This window comes from Malus domestica, chromosome 13 (genome assembly GCF_042453785.1).
Source record: "Malus domestica chromosome 13, GDT2T_hap1".
Classification (NCBI taxonomy): Eukaryota; Viridiplantae; Streptophyta; class Magnoliopsida; order Rosales; family Rosaceae; genus Malus; species Malus domestica.
The window spans coordinates 18,571,321-18,588,401 of record NC_091673.1 but is presented as its reverse complement, the minus strand read 5'-3'; the positions used below and the strand labels follow the sequence as shown (position 1 = coordinate 18,588,401).

The 17,081-nt window shown below is 38.5% G+C and overlaps 1 protein-coding gene across 1 annotated transcript; it reads left to right on the top strand.

Moving 5' to 3' along the window:
• The first annotated feature begins 1,728 nt into the window (after positions 1-1,728).
• Positions 1,729-16,825, top strand: LOC103430839 (uncharacterized). Its single transcript, XM_029091244.2, has 6 exons — positions 1,729-2,342; positions 3,562-3,727; positions 15,108-15,284; positions 15,397-15,480; positions 16,010-16,091; positions 16,195-16,825. Exons 1-6 carry the CDS (start codon positions 1,960-1,962, stop codon positions 16,629-16,631), a joined length of 1,329 nt encoding a protein of 442 aa, XP_028947077.2. The 5' UTR covers positions 1,729-1,959; the 3' UTR covers positions 16,632-16,825.
• The last annotated feature ends 256 nt before the right edge of the window (positions 16,826-17,081 follow it).

Sequence of the window (17,081 nt, the reverse complement as noted above, 5' to 3'; positions counted from 1 at the left end):
TTAACTAGATCCGACTTCTCTACTTATGTCGTACTGTCATCTAAGCTCTGACTACTTATGTTTTTATGGGTTCTTCCCACTACTGCGCACTCTACTTATTAGCTTAAATAAATGTTAGCTTTAGTTTAAATTTATCCATATTTTTATATCACATTCATTTTGGTTTCGTCACCTTCAGGTGTTGCCCAACATGTCTCAACTCTGGTCGGGATGTGTCATCCGTCATTGAACTATATTTTGTCTAGGCGGCAAATAAAATGTGGTAACTTAGAAAGAGATGACAATGAGAGATTCTCTCATGCAACCAATTTATCACCTATTAATCGCCTATTAAATGAAGAGTTGAACATATGACTTACACAAGAGACTTTCTTGCAGACAAGAGTGCTTATATCATTTATGGTAAACAAAGTGGAGCACACTTGCATTAAGAACTGGAGGTCTTATGTTCGAAACCCGCTACTGGTGTGGAAGCCAGACTTGTGGCCAGGAGAGGCTAAAATTCCTCTATGAGTCTTTCTGACCCCCGAAAGAGGTGGATAATCGTGGCATGCCATCAATTGTTCCATTTTTAAAAAAGAAAAGAAAACTGTGACAATTTCACCGATTTGTCATCTTCCTCGTAGCACCTAGACCTGTAAACGGGTCAGGTTTATTGGGTTTGGGTCGGGTTCAACCCAACTCGTTAATTTAACGGATCACCCGAACCCAACCCGTTAAGCTAACAGGTCATCCGAACCCAACCCGTTTCAACTTGTTTCACCCGTTAACCCTTTTTTTTATGGTAACATTTCATTAAAAAAAAAAAGTTTTGATTCGGCATTTTGTTTTGCTTCGGCAGGATTGTGGGCTTCGAGAGCCTCGAGGTGGAGAACGGTGAGCATCTTAACTCTTAAGCTTGTCTCTGAGTCTCTCTCTCTTTGTTCTTTTGTGTTGCTTTGCTCGCAGTGTGGTTGCAACTTCAAGCTCCTCCAAAATCTCTGGCTCCGAGAAAACCAAATCCACCTGTAGAATCTGTCTCATCTTCACTTATGAGAATATTGAATCCTGATAAGCTTACATCAGTACGCAGGGACCTCATGGGAAAGGATGAATCACAAAATGTTGGTCCTTTTGCCATAGGTAGCCTAAGAAGGTGCTCATATGGCGAAGATGATGGTAGGAGTGATCGATCTGCAACAGCGAGGAAGGACAAAGTCTCAACTGTGGCTTATCATGGGGCCCGTGAGTCTTCTGTGATTGATTTCCAGGATAGAGAGAATAGAAAGCATTATCACTCTAATGGGTCACACCCAAGAAAGTCCTTAATAACAGGTGAAACAGGTGGTTAACGGGTTTCGCGGGTTCACCCAAAATGACCCGTTATTTAACGGATGATTAACGAGTTGACTCGTTAACTACCCGACCCGTTTATCATTCACCTGAAAACTAATTTTAACGGATCGGATCGGATTAATGGGTCGGTTTGAAAATGCCAGATCTAGTAGCACCCAATCTCACAAGGGACAAAAGAATATCTCCCTCTGTTACTCCCCAACGGTGAAAAGCGTCACAAAAACCAGCAATCTTACCCTCAATTTTCACATGGCCCTTTAACCTTAACCCCCACCCTCCCCACGCTCCCTTCCACACGTGTAACCCACCTCCGGATAAATCCGCATGCCAGCAAATCCACGCGCCAAAAAATCACCCCCACGAAAACACAACTCACACCCTACCAACCTCCATCAACGGTTCTGATCTTGGCACCTCATATTGCCGTACTGTCTAACAACCGCCGTTTTCTCTCTCTCTCTCTCTCTAGAACTTTCTTCCCTCTTTCCCTAATTCTATACAGAGAGAGGAGCGAGGAGAGAGAGAGAAAGGGGGCGGATAATCGAACGCCGATGTGATTCCGTTTTCTTGAGCTCTCATTTTCTCGGGAAAATAATACTTTCTCGAAAAATCTCGGTTTTAGACATGATGGAGGACATATTGTCCGATATGATGGAGTTCTTCATAAAACCCTCCATAACCGAAACATTCGTCGACATATTGCTTTGCGCAGTCCCGATATGGTTGGCCGTGATGATTGGCCTCGTGATCGGCTGGTCATGGCGGCCCAGGTGGACCGGTCTCCTGTACCTCGGCCTTCGGAGCAAGTTCCGGTTCCTCTGGACCGCGCCGCCGGGGTTCGGTGCCCGCCGCCTCTGGCTCGCCTTCACGGCGCTCTCCGCTTTCTCCCTTTGCCGTACGATTTGGTCCAATTTCAAGGGGAAAGGGAAAGTAACGCCGCCGTCTGCTGGGGACTCGGCGGCTTCGGGTTCGGCAGCCGCCGCCGAGAGCAGCACGGAGATTGTTGGGTGAGTTTCTAGCCGTATCAACTTCTAATAGTAAAATTTCCTGTGTTTTTTTATATATGAAATAGTCAATTGTGTAAGGGTTTGGCACCGACTGAATGCACATTTTGTTTTCCTTGGAATTCGATGTTTTGGGATTCTTGTGTGAGTGCATTTGGATATTTGATGTTAATAGTTCAACATTGTTAAAATGTAATTCATGTGGGAGAGAGGACAATGTAGTTTTTCCAGCGGACTGAAAACATGTGAGCTAAATTTAAGGGCTTTCTGAATGCTGAAATATGGATAAAACCACGGTAAAGGACTTCCATATTTTGTCGGGAGACGGAAGAAGCCGTACTTATGGTTACCGATTAGGGTTACATCACTTTTGGGATTTTGTGGAACCACTGGAACTCTGCGATTTTTTATGCGGTTTTTGGTTTGGCTTCCATGAGATTGCTTTTTAGAGTTGGAATCATTGGTTATTATAAAGTTGGCATCTTGAATGCGGTGACATTATGGCATTGGAGTTCTTTACATGTGATCTTTCTGAATCGGAATTTTTGTTTCTGCATAGCCTAGGTTGCTTCTGTGTGGTGATGGAATTTTGCCAACCTTTGAAAACGCTTTTAGTTTTTAAGAAGAGTGGATGGAACTCTGCGATTTTTTATGCAGTTTTAGGTTTTACTTCCATGAAATTGCTTTTTAAGTTTGGAATCATTGATTATTATAAAGTTGGCATCTTGAATGTGGTGACATTATGGCATTGGAGTTATGTACGTGCGGTCTTTCTGAACCGGAGTTTTTGTTTCTGCACAGCCTAGGTTGTTTCTTTCTGGTGATGGAACTTTGCCAACCTTTGAAAACAGTTTTAGTTTTTAAGAGGAGTGGAAGTTGTGCAGAAATGATTCCTTTCTATTTGGGTTTGAGAGTTGTTCATGTTTCTGGTACGATTTTTACAGTTACTGCTATGTTAGTTCAATTACAGAGGATTTCATATTACATGGACTCTTTAACTCTCTTGGGGAAGAAGAAAGACCCGCTTTTGTTGGGTTGACACTTGAAATCAAATAGTTAGCCTTTTTAATTGTTGTATATATGTTGCAGACCTTGTAATTTTACTGTTTTTTTTGTTTTAGTGTTTTAGTGTTGCCTTGAAAAACTTGGTGTTTAGATTCTTTAGAATATTGATGTCTCTTTTATTGATTCATTGCCTCATGATGCCTTCACTTCCTCACAGACTCGTTGCTAAAGGTGACGAGAGAGTCCAGGATGTTGTCACAGAAACTGATTTGGAGCACCTAGTGAGTTTAATTGGAGGGAGAGAGGGAGAAGTGGAGTGGCAAAGCTTGATGGAGAGGTCGACTGCAAGCATGGCATACAAGGCATGGCGCCATGATCCTGAGGTAGATGCTGACCTTGACTTTTTCTACCCTTTTAACTTTCTAATTTTTGTGTTTCATGTGCTGAAAACATACGTCTGAAAGCTGTTGATGTGTTAGAGGTATATTTATCAAGAAATTGTTAATGATTGGGATGTCTATTTTTTATACCTGCCGGTTTCATTCACATATATTTCTTGTGATCCTCAATTGACATTTGACATCTATATTAACTTCATGAATGATACTCTTTTACCCAACCTTTGTTGAGAATATCGCATTTAAGAATGAGAAAAATAGAACAAACTCCGGAAATCGAAAAACAAATAACCAAAATAAATAACACCAAGAATTTACGTGGTTCGGCAATGTGTGCCTATGTCCACGGGACAGCAACAACAATCTTTTACTATATTAATCATGAGTACAACCAATAATCTTGCCAAATCTCTAGAACTAGGACTTGACGAAAAACCTGAAAGAACAAGAACAAGAAATACTCTTTCTTTTGTTTTCTCTTGCACACACTTTACAATATTCTCTCACTCTAATCCCTTGAGTGGTATACAATTTATTGTTTTGCTCCCTTCCTATACAAAACTAGTACAATAGCACATTTATATAGACATAATAAGGGTCTTCTTCAATAAGGATTATTAATCCTAATTGGAAACTAGTTATAAAACCTACTCCAATTGAGAAACTAACTCCAATTGGATAAACAACTCCAATTGGGAAAACAACTCCAATTGGGAAAACAATTTAATCCTATAAGACTATTAATTCCCAATAGACTTAGGACAATTAATCATGGGCAGGAAAAAACCCAACAATCTCCCCCTCTAGACCATGAGGAAGGTATACCAAAATAGGATTGCTCCTTTTGACCAAACTCCCATTGATCAAACTTCTCATTAACCAAGACCTTCTTGATTAGACTTCTCTTAACCAGGCTCCCCTTGATCGCAACACCCATCGTCATTGGCATAGGCAATTATAGATTTCTTTGCCAGAAAACCATCAATCATCTGTATTAAAGAAGCTCTTCATCGTAAGCAAGGTATAAAATATCGATAATATCGGAGATATCGATAGTCCAAAAACACGGAAATATCGATGGAAATATCAGGATATTATCGATATCGATAAAAATAATATGGAAACCACGAAAATTGTAAGAAAAACTTGGAAATTTTTATTGAAACTTTGCAGGATGTTTATTTAGTCAGTTATCTATTAGTTTATCACAAAAAATTAGAAGGAAATGCATTGCATGATGGATTTAATTGATTTAAGTTGATTATATAGCGAGCTGACAAATATTTTGAGTGTAGAAAATATGTAGTAATTAATGAAATAAGTTTAAACACACCATAATTATTTATATATAATGAATTAGTACAATATTTTACACTTTATACATTGCATGGTAAGATACATGAGTGACTTAGTTAGTACCACATAGAGTTCCTATGAGGTTCAAATTTTTCACTATCTTCATCATCTCTATGTGTAAAGTGAGTGTATTGTGAAAAGTAGTCATCAAATGATAAATCCCAAAAATAGTTTTGCATGTAATTGTTTACATGTCACCCATATGGATCTGAGATTGGTTGACGTTGTCCATAAGGAAAATCATTTGAAGATTGAGTCTTGGATTGTTTCAATGAGTCGTTCGATTCCGTCCCAACAGGAATGTGATATGAAGGGTAGGGAAATGGTTAGTTATGAGTATAACCATAGTTACTACTTTCCACTCGAGTCCGAAGTTATAGATAACGAGTTATCTTCTTGACTTGACAAAATCCCATTGCCTCTTTCTCTACGAGTATAGTCATTCCCTATGGCACCAATTCCTGGTCCTGCCCGCCACTGCCATGGTCCTCATCCTGTGTTGCATGCGTGATGTTTGCCTCACTAGTGAAGGGGCTCATAAATCCGGGAGGTGCTCCAACATAGTTTCCATATCCACCACCATTACCTCCAACTCCACTATATCCTTTATTATTCCTACCTCAGGTAGTAGGTAAGTCTCCTGATCTTGTAGTAGAGCTATCATTAGTATCAGCACGATGTTGTGGTTGTGTAGGATTGGAAGAAGGTGGAATTCCAATGTTTCTTGGTATTAGGCGCAAAAGTTCTTCCAAAGAGTCAGCGCTGCTAGATCCCACCTCCTCCTCTAATACTCTTTCTACATTATCCCTTCATTACGTGCTTCTTTAGCAACTCTGGAAGTTGGGTTGCCTTCATCATCATCTAAATGAAGAGGTCTAATCCATTGATAAAGTTGGTTACCCTACCCTCTGTATCATCATCTTCAGCAACAATATCAAACACATCTAGTGGGTCACCACGGTCGACATGATCTATTTCTGCTTCTTTATCTCGAATTTGAAGCTTCATGTTGTAGTAGCAATAAACTAATTTTTCCAACCTACTATGAGCCAACCTATTTCTTTGCTTGGTGTATGAGTGCAAATGTGCTCCAATTTCTTTCACAAGCAGATGAGGAAGCTGTTTGTGATAATACTTTGATTGCTAACTTTCTCACAGTTGGTGCATCAGTCCCATACATGATCCACCATTCAGCTACAATGAAAAACAATGTTGATAAGCCTAATAACTCCAACAAATTCTATTATAAACTGATGGTGAAATATGTTTATACTCACTAGGAGACATTTTTGTTCGAGCAGCAACTGATGTTGGTTATCCAAAAGTTCTTCTTGCATCTTTAAACTATGTTAGCTGAATTCAATAAATCGTGTTAGTTTAATCCAACAAAGTAATTATTATAATTTAAGTAATTGTGTATCTCTTGGTGCGATGGCAAGTGCCTTCGCCCATGAGCGGTAGGTCTCGGGTTTGGGACTTGAGAGCAGCCTTTCCATAAAATGGGGGTAAGGCTAGCCGACATTCACCTCTCCCAGACCCTGCGTAAAACGGGAGCCTTGTGCACTGTGTACGACCTTTTTTAAGTAATTGTGTATCTCATTTTCAAATTGGCCAATTGCGGGTGATGCATGGTCTAATTTAAAGTATACATTATGTACAGCATGTATAAGGGTACCATCATCTCCAACACCGGGTCTATATTGGTATCGAGGATTTAAATAATATGCTGTTCAAACAAACACATAATTTAATAAGAGAAATAATACTTATGCAACTAAAGAAATGAATTGCAAATTATGACATAATTTATACCTGCTGCATGCAAATCGTGGTATAATGTTTTATACCATCGATCTTCAATTATCTTTATGACCCACCTTGCACCATGTTTTCTTTCCAATTCATCATTCATTACACGCATCAACTCATATATTGCCCCCATAGTAGAATACACTTCTGTGTTAACGATCCATAAAACTTTGTAAAGAGGTTCAAACACTTGGCACACATGTTCTGATTGAGTCCAAAAAACATGATCAAGCACTATACTTTCCACCATACGACCTACATTTGAACGGCTCAAATTCTGGTTGGCCCAATCATCACTAGTAAATAGTTGCTTCAACTTTGCTTTCTTCTTAAATAGACTGTCTAATGCAATATAATTGGTGGCGAATCGAGTGGTAGCTGGACGAATAATTTCTCCTTTGCAAAATTCACGCATCTTTGCCAACAACCAACCGTGATTGTAAATATAATTTGTGATCGTTCTAGCTCTTTTTACCACAGTAGCAACATTCTCTCTCTTCCCCATTGCCTCAAACATGAGATCAATACAATGTGCTGCACATGATGTCCAAAACACATTATGATGCTTCATTAACTTTTTTCCAGCTTTGACAAATGCAGAACCGTTGTCGGTTACAACTTAGACAACATTATGCTCCCCCACCTCTATGAATACATCCCTCAATAATTTGTAAATATACTTGTAGTTCTTTATATGGTCTGAAGTATCAACAGACTTCAAAAAAATTGTCTTTCTCTTGGAGCATATTATGAAGTTTATGATAGACAATCTGGTCGGGCTAGTCCATCCGTCACACATGATTGTGCAACCATTAGTTTCTCACTTTGACCTCAACTTGTTAACATACTCACCAATGTCTTTATACTCCAAATTCAAATATTTGTTTCTTACCTTATAGGGAGTAGGAGGTTGTACTCCAACACCGGCCTGTTGACATCCCACTACCATATTTTTGAAATGATGTGATGATGCCTTCTCAGCAGGGACATTTTCATAGATAAAGAACTTGCTAATTAGACGCCTCATTCCCTCCTTCACATTACCTCCAGTGAAATAACTTCAAACTCTTTTAACGTGCTTTAGATGACTTATATAAACTTGGGGCTATTGGTGGTGTTGGTTGTGATTCTCTAACACTGCCTCCCCGTCTCATTTGTGCACCACCACTTGTCTCGGAATTTTGTGCTCTATTAGGAATTTTATAAAGGTGTTCTCTTTCCCATGCTGACTGTTTGGAAGCACGTAATGCTTGTTTCAAACTGCGTCGTTCTTCAGGTCCCATGTCATCATCACATTCGTCCTCATCGTCATCATCATCACTGTCAACCGCTTGGCCAATGACTTCTCCTCATAGCCCAGCTCGAATATTTTCCATTCCATGTGTTATCTTTTCCTTCTGCTGTTTTTTACTTTTTAATAATGTGGTGAATGCCTTCATTTCTTGGGGGACATTATCGCATCGTTGGACATTTTTTGCTGAATCTAATCCACTAAGATGATATTTAAGTCGTGTCACTTTGCCACTCTTCATTACCCGACCACAATATTTGCAAATTATGCAATGTTTGTTTCCGTCTATTAGGTCTCCATGTTCCCAAGCTAGATCACGTTTAGTAACTCCACTGGACATCTTAAACGTACCTATATTTATTTTTCATGAAAATTAGACAATTTTTTTGGGCCAAAAAATATAGTAGTGATGACGGTTATATAAGAGAACCTAAATAATAAAGTTATTATACAGAAGAATTAAATACAAAGTAAAGAAAATGATTATAAAAATTTAAGTAATTATAAAAATAATATGGAATAATAAAACCTAATATTAATGAATAATAATCCAATTTGATAAAAAAATAATCCTAATATGTTTAAACATAGTAATGATTCTAATGAGTAATAATCCAATTTGATAATAATCCAATTTAATAATAATCCAATTTGATAATAATCAAATTTAATGAATAATAATCCAATTTGATAATAAAAAAAAAACCTAATATTAATGAATAATAATCCAATTTGATAATAAAACCTAATATTAATAAAATAATAAATAACATTAAACATATTAAAATTATCCTAGGGAATAATTATACAACATTACTTAATTACTTAAAAAAATTAACATGCAAGTATTAATTATTTCAAAAATTAACATACAAGTCCACACAAATTTTTTTGTTGTTATATAAATTACAATAATATAAATATAAGTTTGTAAACTTACCTTAAATATGGAACCCTTTGTGTTGAAGCTTTGGAATGGATCTGGAATGGCTCTGAAATGGGTAAGGGAAGAAAAAACGAAAAGGTGTAATAGAGGTTTTAATTTTTGAAGGGTCAAAAAATGTGTGATGATCTGATACTCCCACCTCTGAGAATGTGAAAGAATATCATAGTGGCACACGGTTTTGAATGAAACCACCATGCATGGTCTGAAATTGTACAAAGTTATAATTGTAAAAGTTGTTTGGGTTTTGAATTATTTAGATTCTTTTCATTGAAATCACCATTATTTTTGTCCATGGTCTGAAATTGTCAAAAGTAATTGTAAAAGTTGTCAGCAAGTTCCTGAGTCCTGACAGGAACCCCACACACACACAGACACGCCACCACACACGCACACAAACATCACACACGCAGGCACATAGAGACCTCAGTCTCTCTCTCTCGATCCTTCTCTCTTCTCTCTTCTCTCCCTTCTCCATTCCCCCACACCCAGAGATCTCTCGATCTCTCTTCTCCCTTCTCCCACACACACGCAGAGAGACCTCAGTCTCTCGATCCTTCTCCCACATGGCCTTCTGCTCCTCCCTCGCCTTCCTCCTCGTCTGCGTCTTCCGCCTCGTCGACGCCGTCTCTCTTTTGAAACTCTCATCTCTCTCCTTTATCTCTGCACCGAGACCCACATACACACACGCACACCATCGCACCTGCTTCAGGAAGACACCCACCTCATCTTTCTCCCTCTCTTCTCGTCTCTGCAACTCGACGAACGCAGGAACCCTCTGACGAGTTTCTTGAATTTCTCCGGTTAGGTAAGCTTCGGGTTTACCTCTCTCTGTTCTAGATCGAAGCTTAGATGTGAAATTGAAGTTCTATCTCGTGTTTTTGCAAGGTTTTTGGGATGAAATCGGCTCGGGAATAGGCACACCCATCTCCGGCGAGGCTGTGGGTATCGACGAACTTTTCGAACACCTCCGACTGTTTCACGACAAACAAAAGTTATAAAAACATTCCTCTCGTCTTCTATTTCATTTTGATACCTAGATCGGAGTCTAGGGTGCTCTTTTAAAGTCGGTCGGAGCTGTAGAAGCTCCGGCGTTCTTCTCCGATTTGCACAGATCCAAAATTATCGATAGTATCGCGATATTTTGACGAAAACTAATTGGATAACCATTAAAATATCGGTAATGCGAAAAATCGATATTTTCGGCGAAATATCGTCGATATTATCGGCTTTTAAGACCTTGATCATAAGTCACAACACTTGCAATATTGTTCCCATCCTTTTGTTCCCTTTTCCATTCACGACAATGCTTCTTCACGTGAACCTTCTTCCCACAATAGTGGCAGTCGCCATTGAATCTCGTCTCACCAGAATTTTTGCCTCTTTTCTCTGTGACAAATAGTTGTCCAGCGCCTGCACTTGAAGCTTTTCTCCTTGTTTCTTCATTAAACATGCTATCCGTAACGACATCCAATGACAATATATCATTAGAAGCCGAATTGCTTACAGTTACGATGAAGGTTTCCCAACTATCTGGCAAGGATCCTAGCAATAAAAGTGCTAGCAGCTCTTCTTCAATATTCAAACCCATAGTGGCTACCTGATTGATCACATTCTGAAAGTTGTTCAAGTGCTCAGTTACACTAACATCTTCCGCATACTTCATGTTGACAAGCTCTTTGATAAGGAATGCTTTCTTGGCAGCGGTCTTCTTCTCAAAGAAGGATTCTAACTTCTTCCAAAGAGCTTGCGCATCAGTTTCTTTAGACACATGGTGATAGATGCTCTCATCCGCCCACTGTCTAATCGTACCAATAGGTTTACAATTCATCTTGGTCCAATTGGCATCAGGCGTATTTTCTGGCTTGCTCTTAACACCTTCAATTGGCTCATGGAGATCTTTACAATAAAGCATGTCCACCATTCTTGATTTCCATGTAACCCAGTTGGAGCGGGTGAGTTTTATCATAATTGAACCCTCCATTCTAAACAGATATTAGTTGAACCAGGCTCTGATACCACTTGTTGAGAATATCGCGTTTAAGAATGAGAAAAATAGAACAAACTCTGGAAATCGAAAAACAAATAACCAAGATAAATAACACCAAGAATTTACGTGGTTCGGCAATGTGTGCCTATGTCCACGAGACAGCAACAACAATCTTTCATCATATCAATAATGAGTACAACCAATAATCTTGCTAAATCTCTAGAATTAGGACTTGACGAAAAACCTGAAAGAACAAGAGCAAGAAATACTCTTTCTTTTGTTTTCTCTCGCACACACTTCACAATATTCTCTCACTCTAATCCCTGAGTGGTATACAATTTATTGTTTTGCTCCCTTCCTATACAAAACTAGTACAATAGCACCTTTATATAGACATAATAAAGGTCTTCTTCAATAAGGATTATTAATCCTCATTGGAAACTAACAAGGATTATTAATCCTAATCGGAAACTAGTTATAAAATCTACTCCAATTGAGAAACTAACTCCAATTGGATAAACAACTCCAATTGGGAAAACAATTTAATCCTCTAAGACTATTAATTCCCAATAGACTTAGGACAACTAATCATGGGTTGGAAAAAAACCAACAATCTCCCCCTCCAGACCATGAGGAAGGTATACCAAAATAGGATTGCTCCTCTTGACCAAACTCCCATTGATCAAACTTCTCATTAACCAAGACCCTCTTGATTAGAGTTCTCTTGACCAGGCTCCCCCTGATTGCAACACCCATCGTCATTGGCAAAGGCAATTATAGACTTCTTTGCCATAAAACCATCAATCATCTGCATTAAAGAAGCTCTTCATCGTAAGTCACAACACTTGCAATATTGTTCCCATCCTTTTGTTCCTTTTTCCATTTACGACAATGCTTCTTCATGTGACCTTTTTTCTCGCAATAGTGGCAGTCGCCAATGAATCTTGTCTCACCAGAATTTTTGCCTCTTTTCTCTGTGACAAAGAGTTGTCCAGCGCCTGCACATGAAGCTTTTCTCCTTGTTTCTTCATTAAACATGCTATCCTTAACGGCATCCATAGACAGTATACCATTAGAAGCCGAATTGCTTACAGTTACGACGAAGGTTTCCCAACTATCTGGCAAGGATCCTAGCAATAAAACTGCTAGCACCTCTTCTTCAATATTCAAACCCATAGTGGCTACCTGATTGATCACGTTCTGAAAGTTGTTCAAGTGCTCGGTTACACTAACATCTTCCGCATACTTTATGTTGACAATCTCTTTGATAAGGAATGCTTTCTTGGCAGCGGTCTTCTTCTCAAAGAGGGATTCTAACTTCTTCCAAAGAGCTTGCGCATCAGTTTCTTTAGACACATGGTGATAGATGTTCTCATCCACCCATTGTCTAATCGTACCAATAGGTTTACGATTCATCTTGGTCCAATTGGCATCAGACATTTTCTGGCTTGCTCTTAACACCTTCAATTGGCTCATGGAGATCTTTACAATAAAGCATGTCCACCATTCTTGATTTCCACGTAACCAGTTGGAGCGGGTGAGTTTCATCATAATTGAACCCTTCATTCTAAACGGATATCAGCCGAACCAGGCTCTGATACTACTTGTTGAGAATATCGCGTTTAAGAATGAGAAAAATAGAACAAACTCCGGAAATCGAAAAACAAATAACCAAGATAAATAACACCAAGAATTTACATGGTTCAGTAATGTGTGCCTATGTCTATGGGACAGCAACAACAATCTTTCACTATATCAATAATGAGTACAACCAATAATCTTGCCAAATCTTTAGAATTAGAAGTTGACGAAAAACCTTAAAGAACAAGAACAAGAAATACACTCTTTCTTTTGTTTTCTCTCGCACACACTTTACAATATTCTCACTCTAATCCCTTGAGTGGTATACAATTTATTGTTTTGCTCCATTCCTATACAAAACTAGTACAATAGCACCTTTATGTAGACATAATAAAGGTCTTCTTCAATAAGGATTATTAATCCTAATTGGAAACTAGCTATAAAACGTACTCCAACTGAGAAACTAACTCCAATTGGATAAACAACTCCAATTGGGAAAACAATTTAATCCTCTAAGACTATTAATTCCCAATAGACTTAGGACAACTAATCATGGGCTGGAAAAAACCCAACAATCTCCCCCTCCAGACCATGAGGAAGGTATACCAAAATAGGATTGCTCCTCTTGACCAAACTCCCATTGATCAAACTTCTCATTAACCAAGACCCTCTTGATTAGACTTCTCTTGACCAGGCTCCCCCTGATCGCAACACCCATCGTCATTGGCAAAGGCAATTATAGACTTCTTTGCCAGAAAACCATCAATCATCTGCATTAAAGAAGCTCTTCATCGTAAGTCACAACACTTGCAATATTGTTCCCATCCTTTTGTTCCTTTTTCCATTTACGACAATGCTTCTTCATGTGACCTTTTTTCTCGCAATAGTGGCAGTCGCCAATGAATCTTGTCTCACCAGAATTTTTGCCTCTTTTCTCTGTGACAAAGAGTTGTCCAGCGCCTGCACCTGAAGATTTTCTCCTTGTTTCTTCATTAAACATGCTATCCTTAACGGCATCCATAGACAGTATACTATTAGAAGCCGAATTGCTTACAGTTACGACGAAGGTTTCCCAACTATCTGGCAAGGATCCTAGCAAGAAAACTGCTAGCACCTCTTCTTCAATATTCAAACTCATAGTGGCTACCTGATTGATCACGTTCTAAAAGTTGTTCAAGTGCTCGGTTACACTAACATCTTCCGCATACTTCATGTTGACAATCTCTTTGATAAGGAATGCTTTCTTGGCAGCGGTCTTCTTCTCAAAGAGGGATTCTAACTTCTTCCAAAGAGCTTGCGCATCAGTTTCTTTAGACACATGGTGATAGATGCTCTCATCCACCCACTGTCTAATCGTACCAATAGGTTTACAATTCATCTTGGTCCAATTGGCATCAGACATATTTTCTGGCTTGCTCTTAACACCTTCAATTGGCTCATGGAGATCTTTACAATAAAGCATGTCCACCATTCTTGATTTCCATGTACCCAGTTGGAGCAGGTGAGTTTCATCATAATTGAACCCTCCATTCTAAACGGATATCAGCTGAACCAGGCTCTGATACCACTTGTTGAGAATATCGCATTTAAGAATGAGAAAAATAGAATAAACTCCGGAAATCGAAAAACAAATAACCAAGATAAATAACACCAAGAATTTACGTGGTTCAGCAATGTGTGCCTATGTCCACGTGACAGCAACAACAATCTTTCACTATATCAATAATGAGTACAACCAATAATCTTACCAAATCTCTAGAACTAGGACTTGACGAAAAACCTGAAAGAACAAGAACAAGAAATACACTCTTTCTTTTGTTTTCTCTCGCACACTTTATAATATTCTCTCACTCTAATCCCTTGAGTGGTATACAATTTATTGTTTTGCTCCCTTCCTAAACAAAACTAGTGCAATTGCACCTTTATATAGACATAATAAGGGTCTTCTTCAATAAGGATTATTAATCCTAATTGGAAACTAGTTATAAAACCTACTCCAATTGAGAAACTAGTTATAAAACCTACTCCAATTGAGAAACTAACTCCAATTGGATAAACAACTCCAATTGGGAAAACAACTCCAATTGGGAAAACAATTTAATCCTCTAAGACTATTAATTCCCAATAGACTTAGGACAACTAATCATGGGTTGGAAAAAACCCAACATCCTTGTTGCACAACCGCATATGTTATTCCTTTTTCCATATTTTCACAAATGTAGTTGTCACCAAACTGACCAAAGAGTTTGTCGTCTAAAATATCCTTCTTATTGCAAAATTAAATTATTCATATTGCTATTCCAGTTACCCTGATTCTTGTTTTAGTACTGTAAAATATCAAATTTTTAGTACCATATATAGTATTTTAGTATCTGATAGTGGTTTTGTTTATCAGACAGGCCCCACTGTATACTGTAGCAGAACTGTCTTTGAGGATGCAACTCCGGAGTTGGTTAGAGATTTCTTCTGGGATGATGAGTTTCGACCTAAATGGGATCCGATGCTCACATACTGTAAGATATTGGAGGAATGCCCACAGACTGGAACAATGATCGTTCACTGGATTAAAAAGGTCAGTGAAAGAAAGGATTTACCAGGTTATATGCCGATTCTACACTTTCATTATATCTCTTTCTAGTTGAAAATATGAATGATTGCTTCCCACTTGATCCTTTGTTGTGCAGTTCCCTTTTTTCTGCAGTGATCGGGAATATTTAATTGGTCGAAGAATATGGGAGGCTGGAAAAACTTATTATTGTTTGACAAAGGTACTTTTCGAAGAAAATACTCGTTGATGCTTGTATTGTAGCCCTCTTTCCACAATTATATCTTTTACTTTCTTTTTGAACAGGAGATTTTCTTGTATTGTAGCGATTCCATATATTTCACTTTAGAGAAATTGGCTGGATTCTGTTTCAGTTATGAGTCAAACGTAGAATAGAAATGAGATGGGTTGGGTAGAATCTAATTTGTCATCAGAAAAGCTGAACCAACATAACTTAGAATATAATTTGAATTGGTTGGCATGCACTCTTGAAGTAATACAAAAACGGGTCAGGTTTGCCCGAGTTAGATTTGCAAGGTGAGCATAATAAAACTATGAAACTAAAAGCAAGAAATATTGTGTCTTTGTTTTTTTCTGCAGTATAATCTTGCATCTCTTCTCATGTCATGCATTTGAGTTCTTTTCATGGTTTGAGCATCATATCGTTTCTATTACAGTGTTCGGATAAAAAATATGATCATGTTGAAATTCATATATAGTCGAGTCTGATTGCATGAGCTACAATATTGCAGGGTGTTCCATATCCAGGTTTGCCTAAGCGTGACAAGCCCAGACGTGTGGAACAGTATTTCTCTAGTTGGATAATCAAGGCTGGTAAGAATTCAATCAAAAACCTGGTTTTGCAACAATAAGTTGGTCACTCTTGGTAACAATGTAATGGCGAATACTCATTTGCTGAATTGGAAAACAAATGCAGTGGAGTCTCGGAAAGGAGATGGACAGTTAACTGCATGTGAGGTTACCCTCGTACACTATGAAGACATGGGCATCCCCAAAGATGTGGCAAAGTTGGGCGTCCGTCATGGGATGTGGTCCACTGTCAAAAAATTACACTCCGGTATGAGAGCATACCAGAATGCGAGGAAATCAGAGGCTTGTCTATCGCAAAGTGCCCAGATGGCCAAAATCACCACAAAGGTATCCTCCCATGGAAGCATGAATTATTTGGAGCCGACACCTGGAGAAGAAGAAAAAGGTCAAATCCCAAACAATAAAAGACCAAATGAAAGCGGCATTGATTGGAAATGGATAGTTATAGGTGGATCTGTGGCTCTGGTTTGTGGACTTCACACAGGTGCAATAGGGAAGGGGTTGTTACTTGGAGCAGGGCAGAGATTCGCCCGAAGGAGATGAGAGGACCGTGCGAAGACTTATTCCAGCCAATTGCACACGTAATCTGTCACTCTGTTTCTATATTCTTGAATTTTATTTCCACATCGACCCATTAATTGTTACAACTTACAAATTATGATAAAATTATACGGTAAATTTTTTGTATTGGCTTCAAGCCTTCGACATCATGGCTATATATACTTTATGTTCGTTAATCTTATTCCTTATCGACATATCTTACGAGCTGTGAAAAATTATATCAAGTGAAGTAAAGCAACTTAATGGCTTTGGGGATCCAATTTGTATGCCTTTTTCAGCACACGAGTATGCATATTATATATGGGTTTGTCCTCGGTAGTTCAGCCTATCAAGTAGTTCGACTTTTCAAACAATTTTCATTGTTTGATTTCTTGGAGTTAATCTTCATTGTTCATTTTCAAGACTAATGAAGAAAGTATTTTATGTTAATCT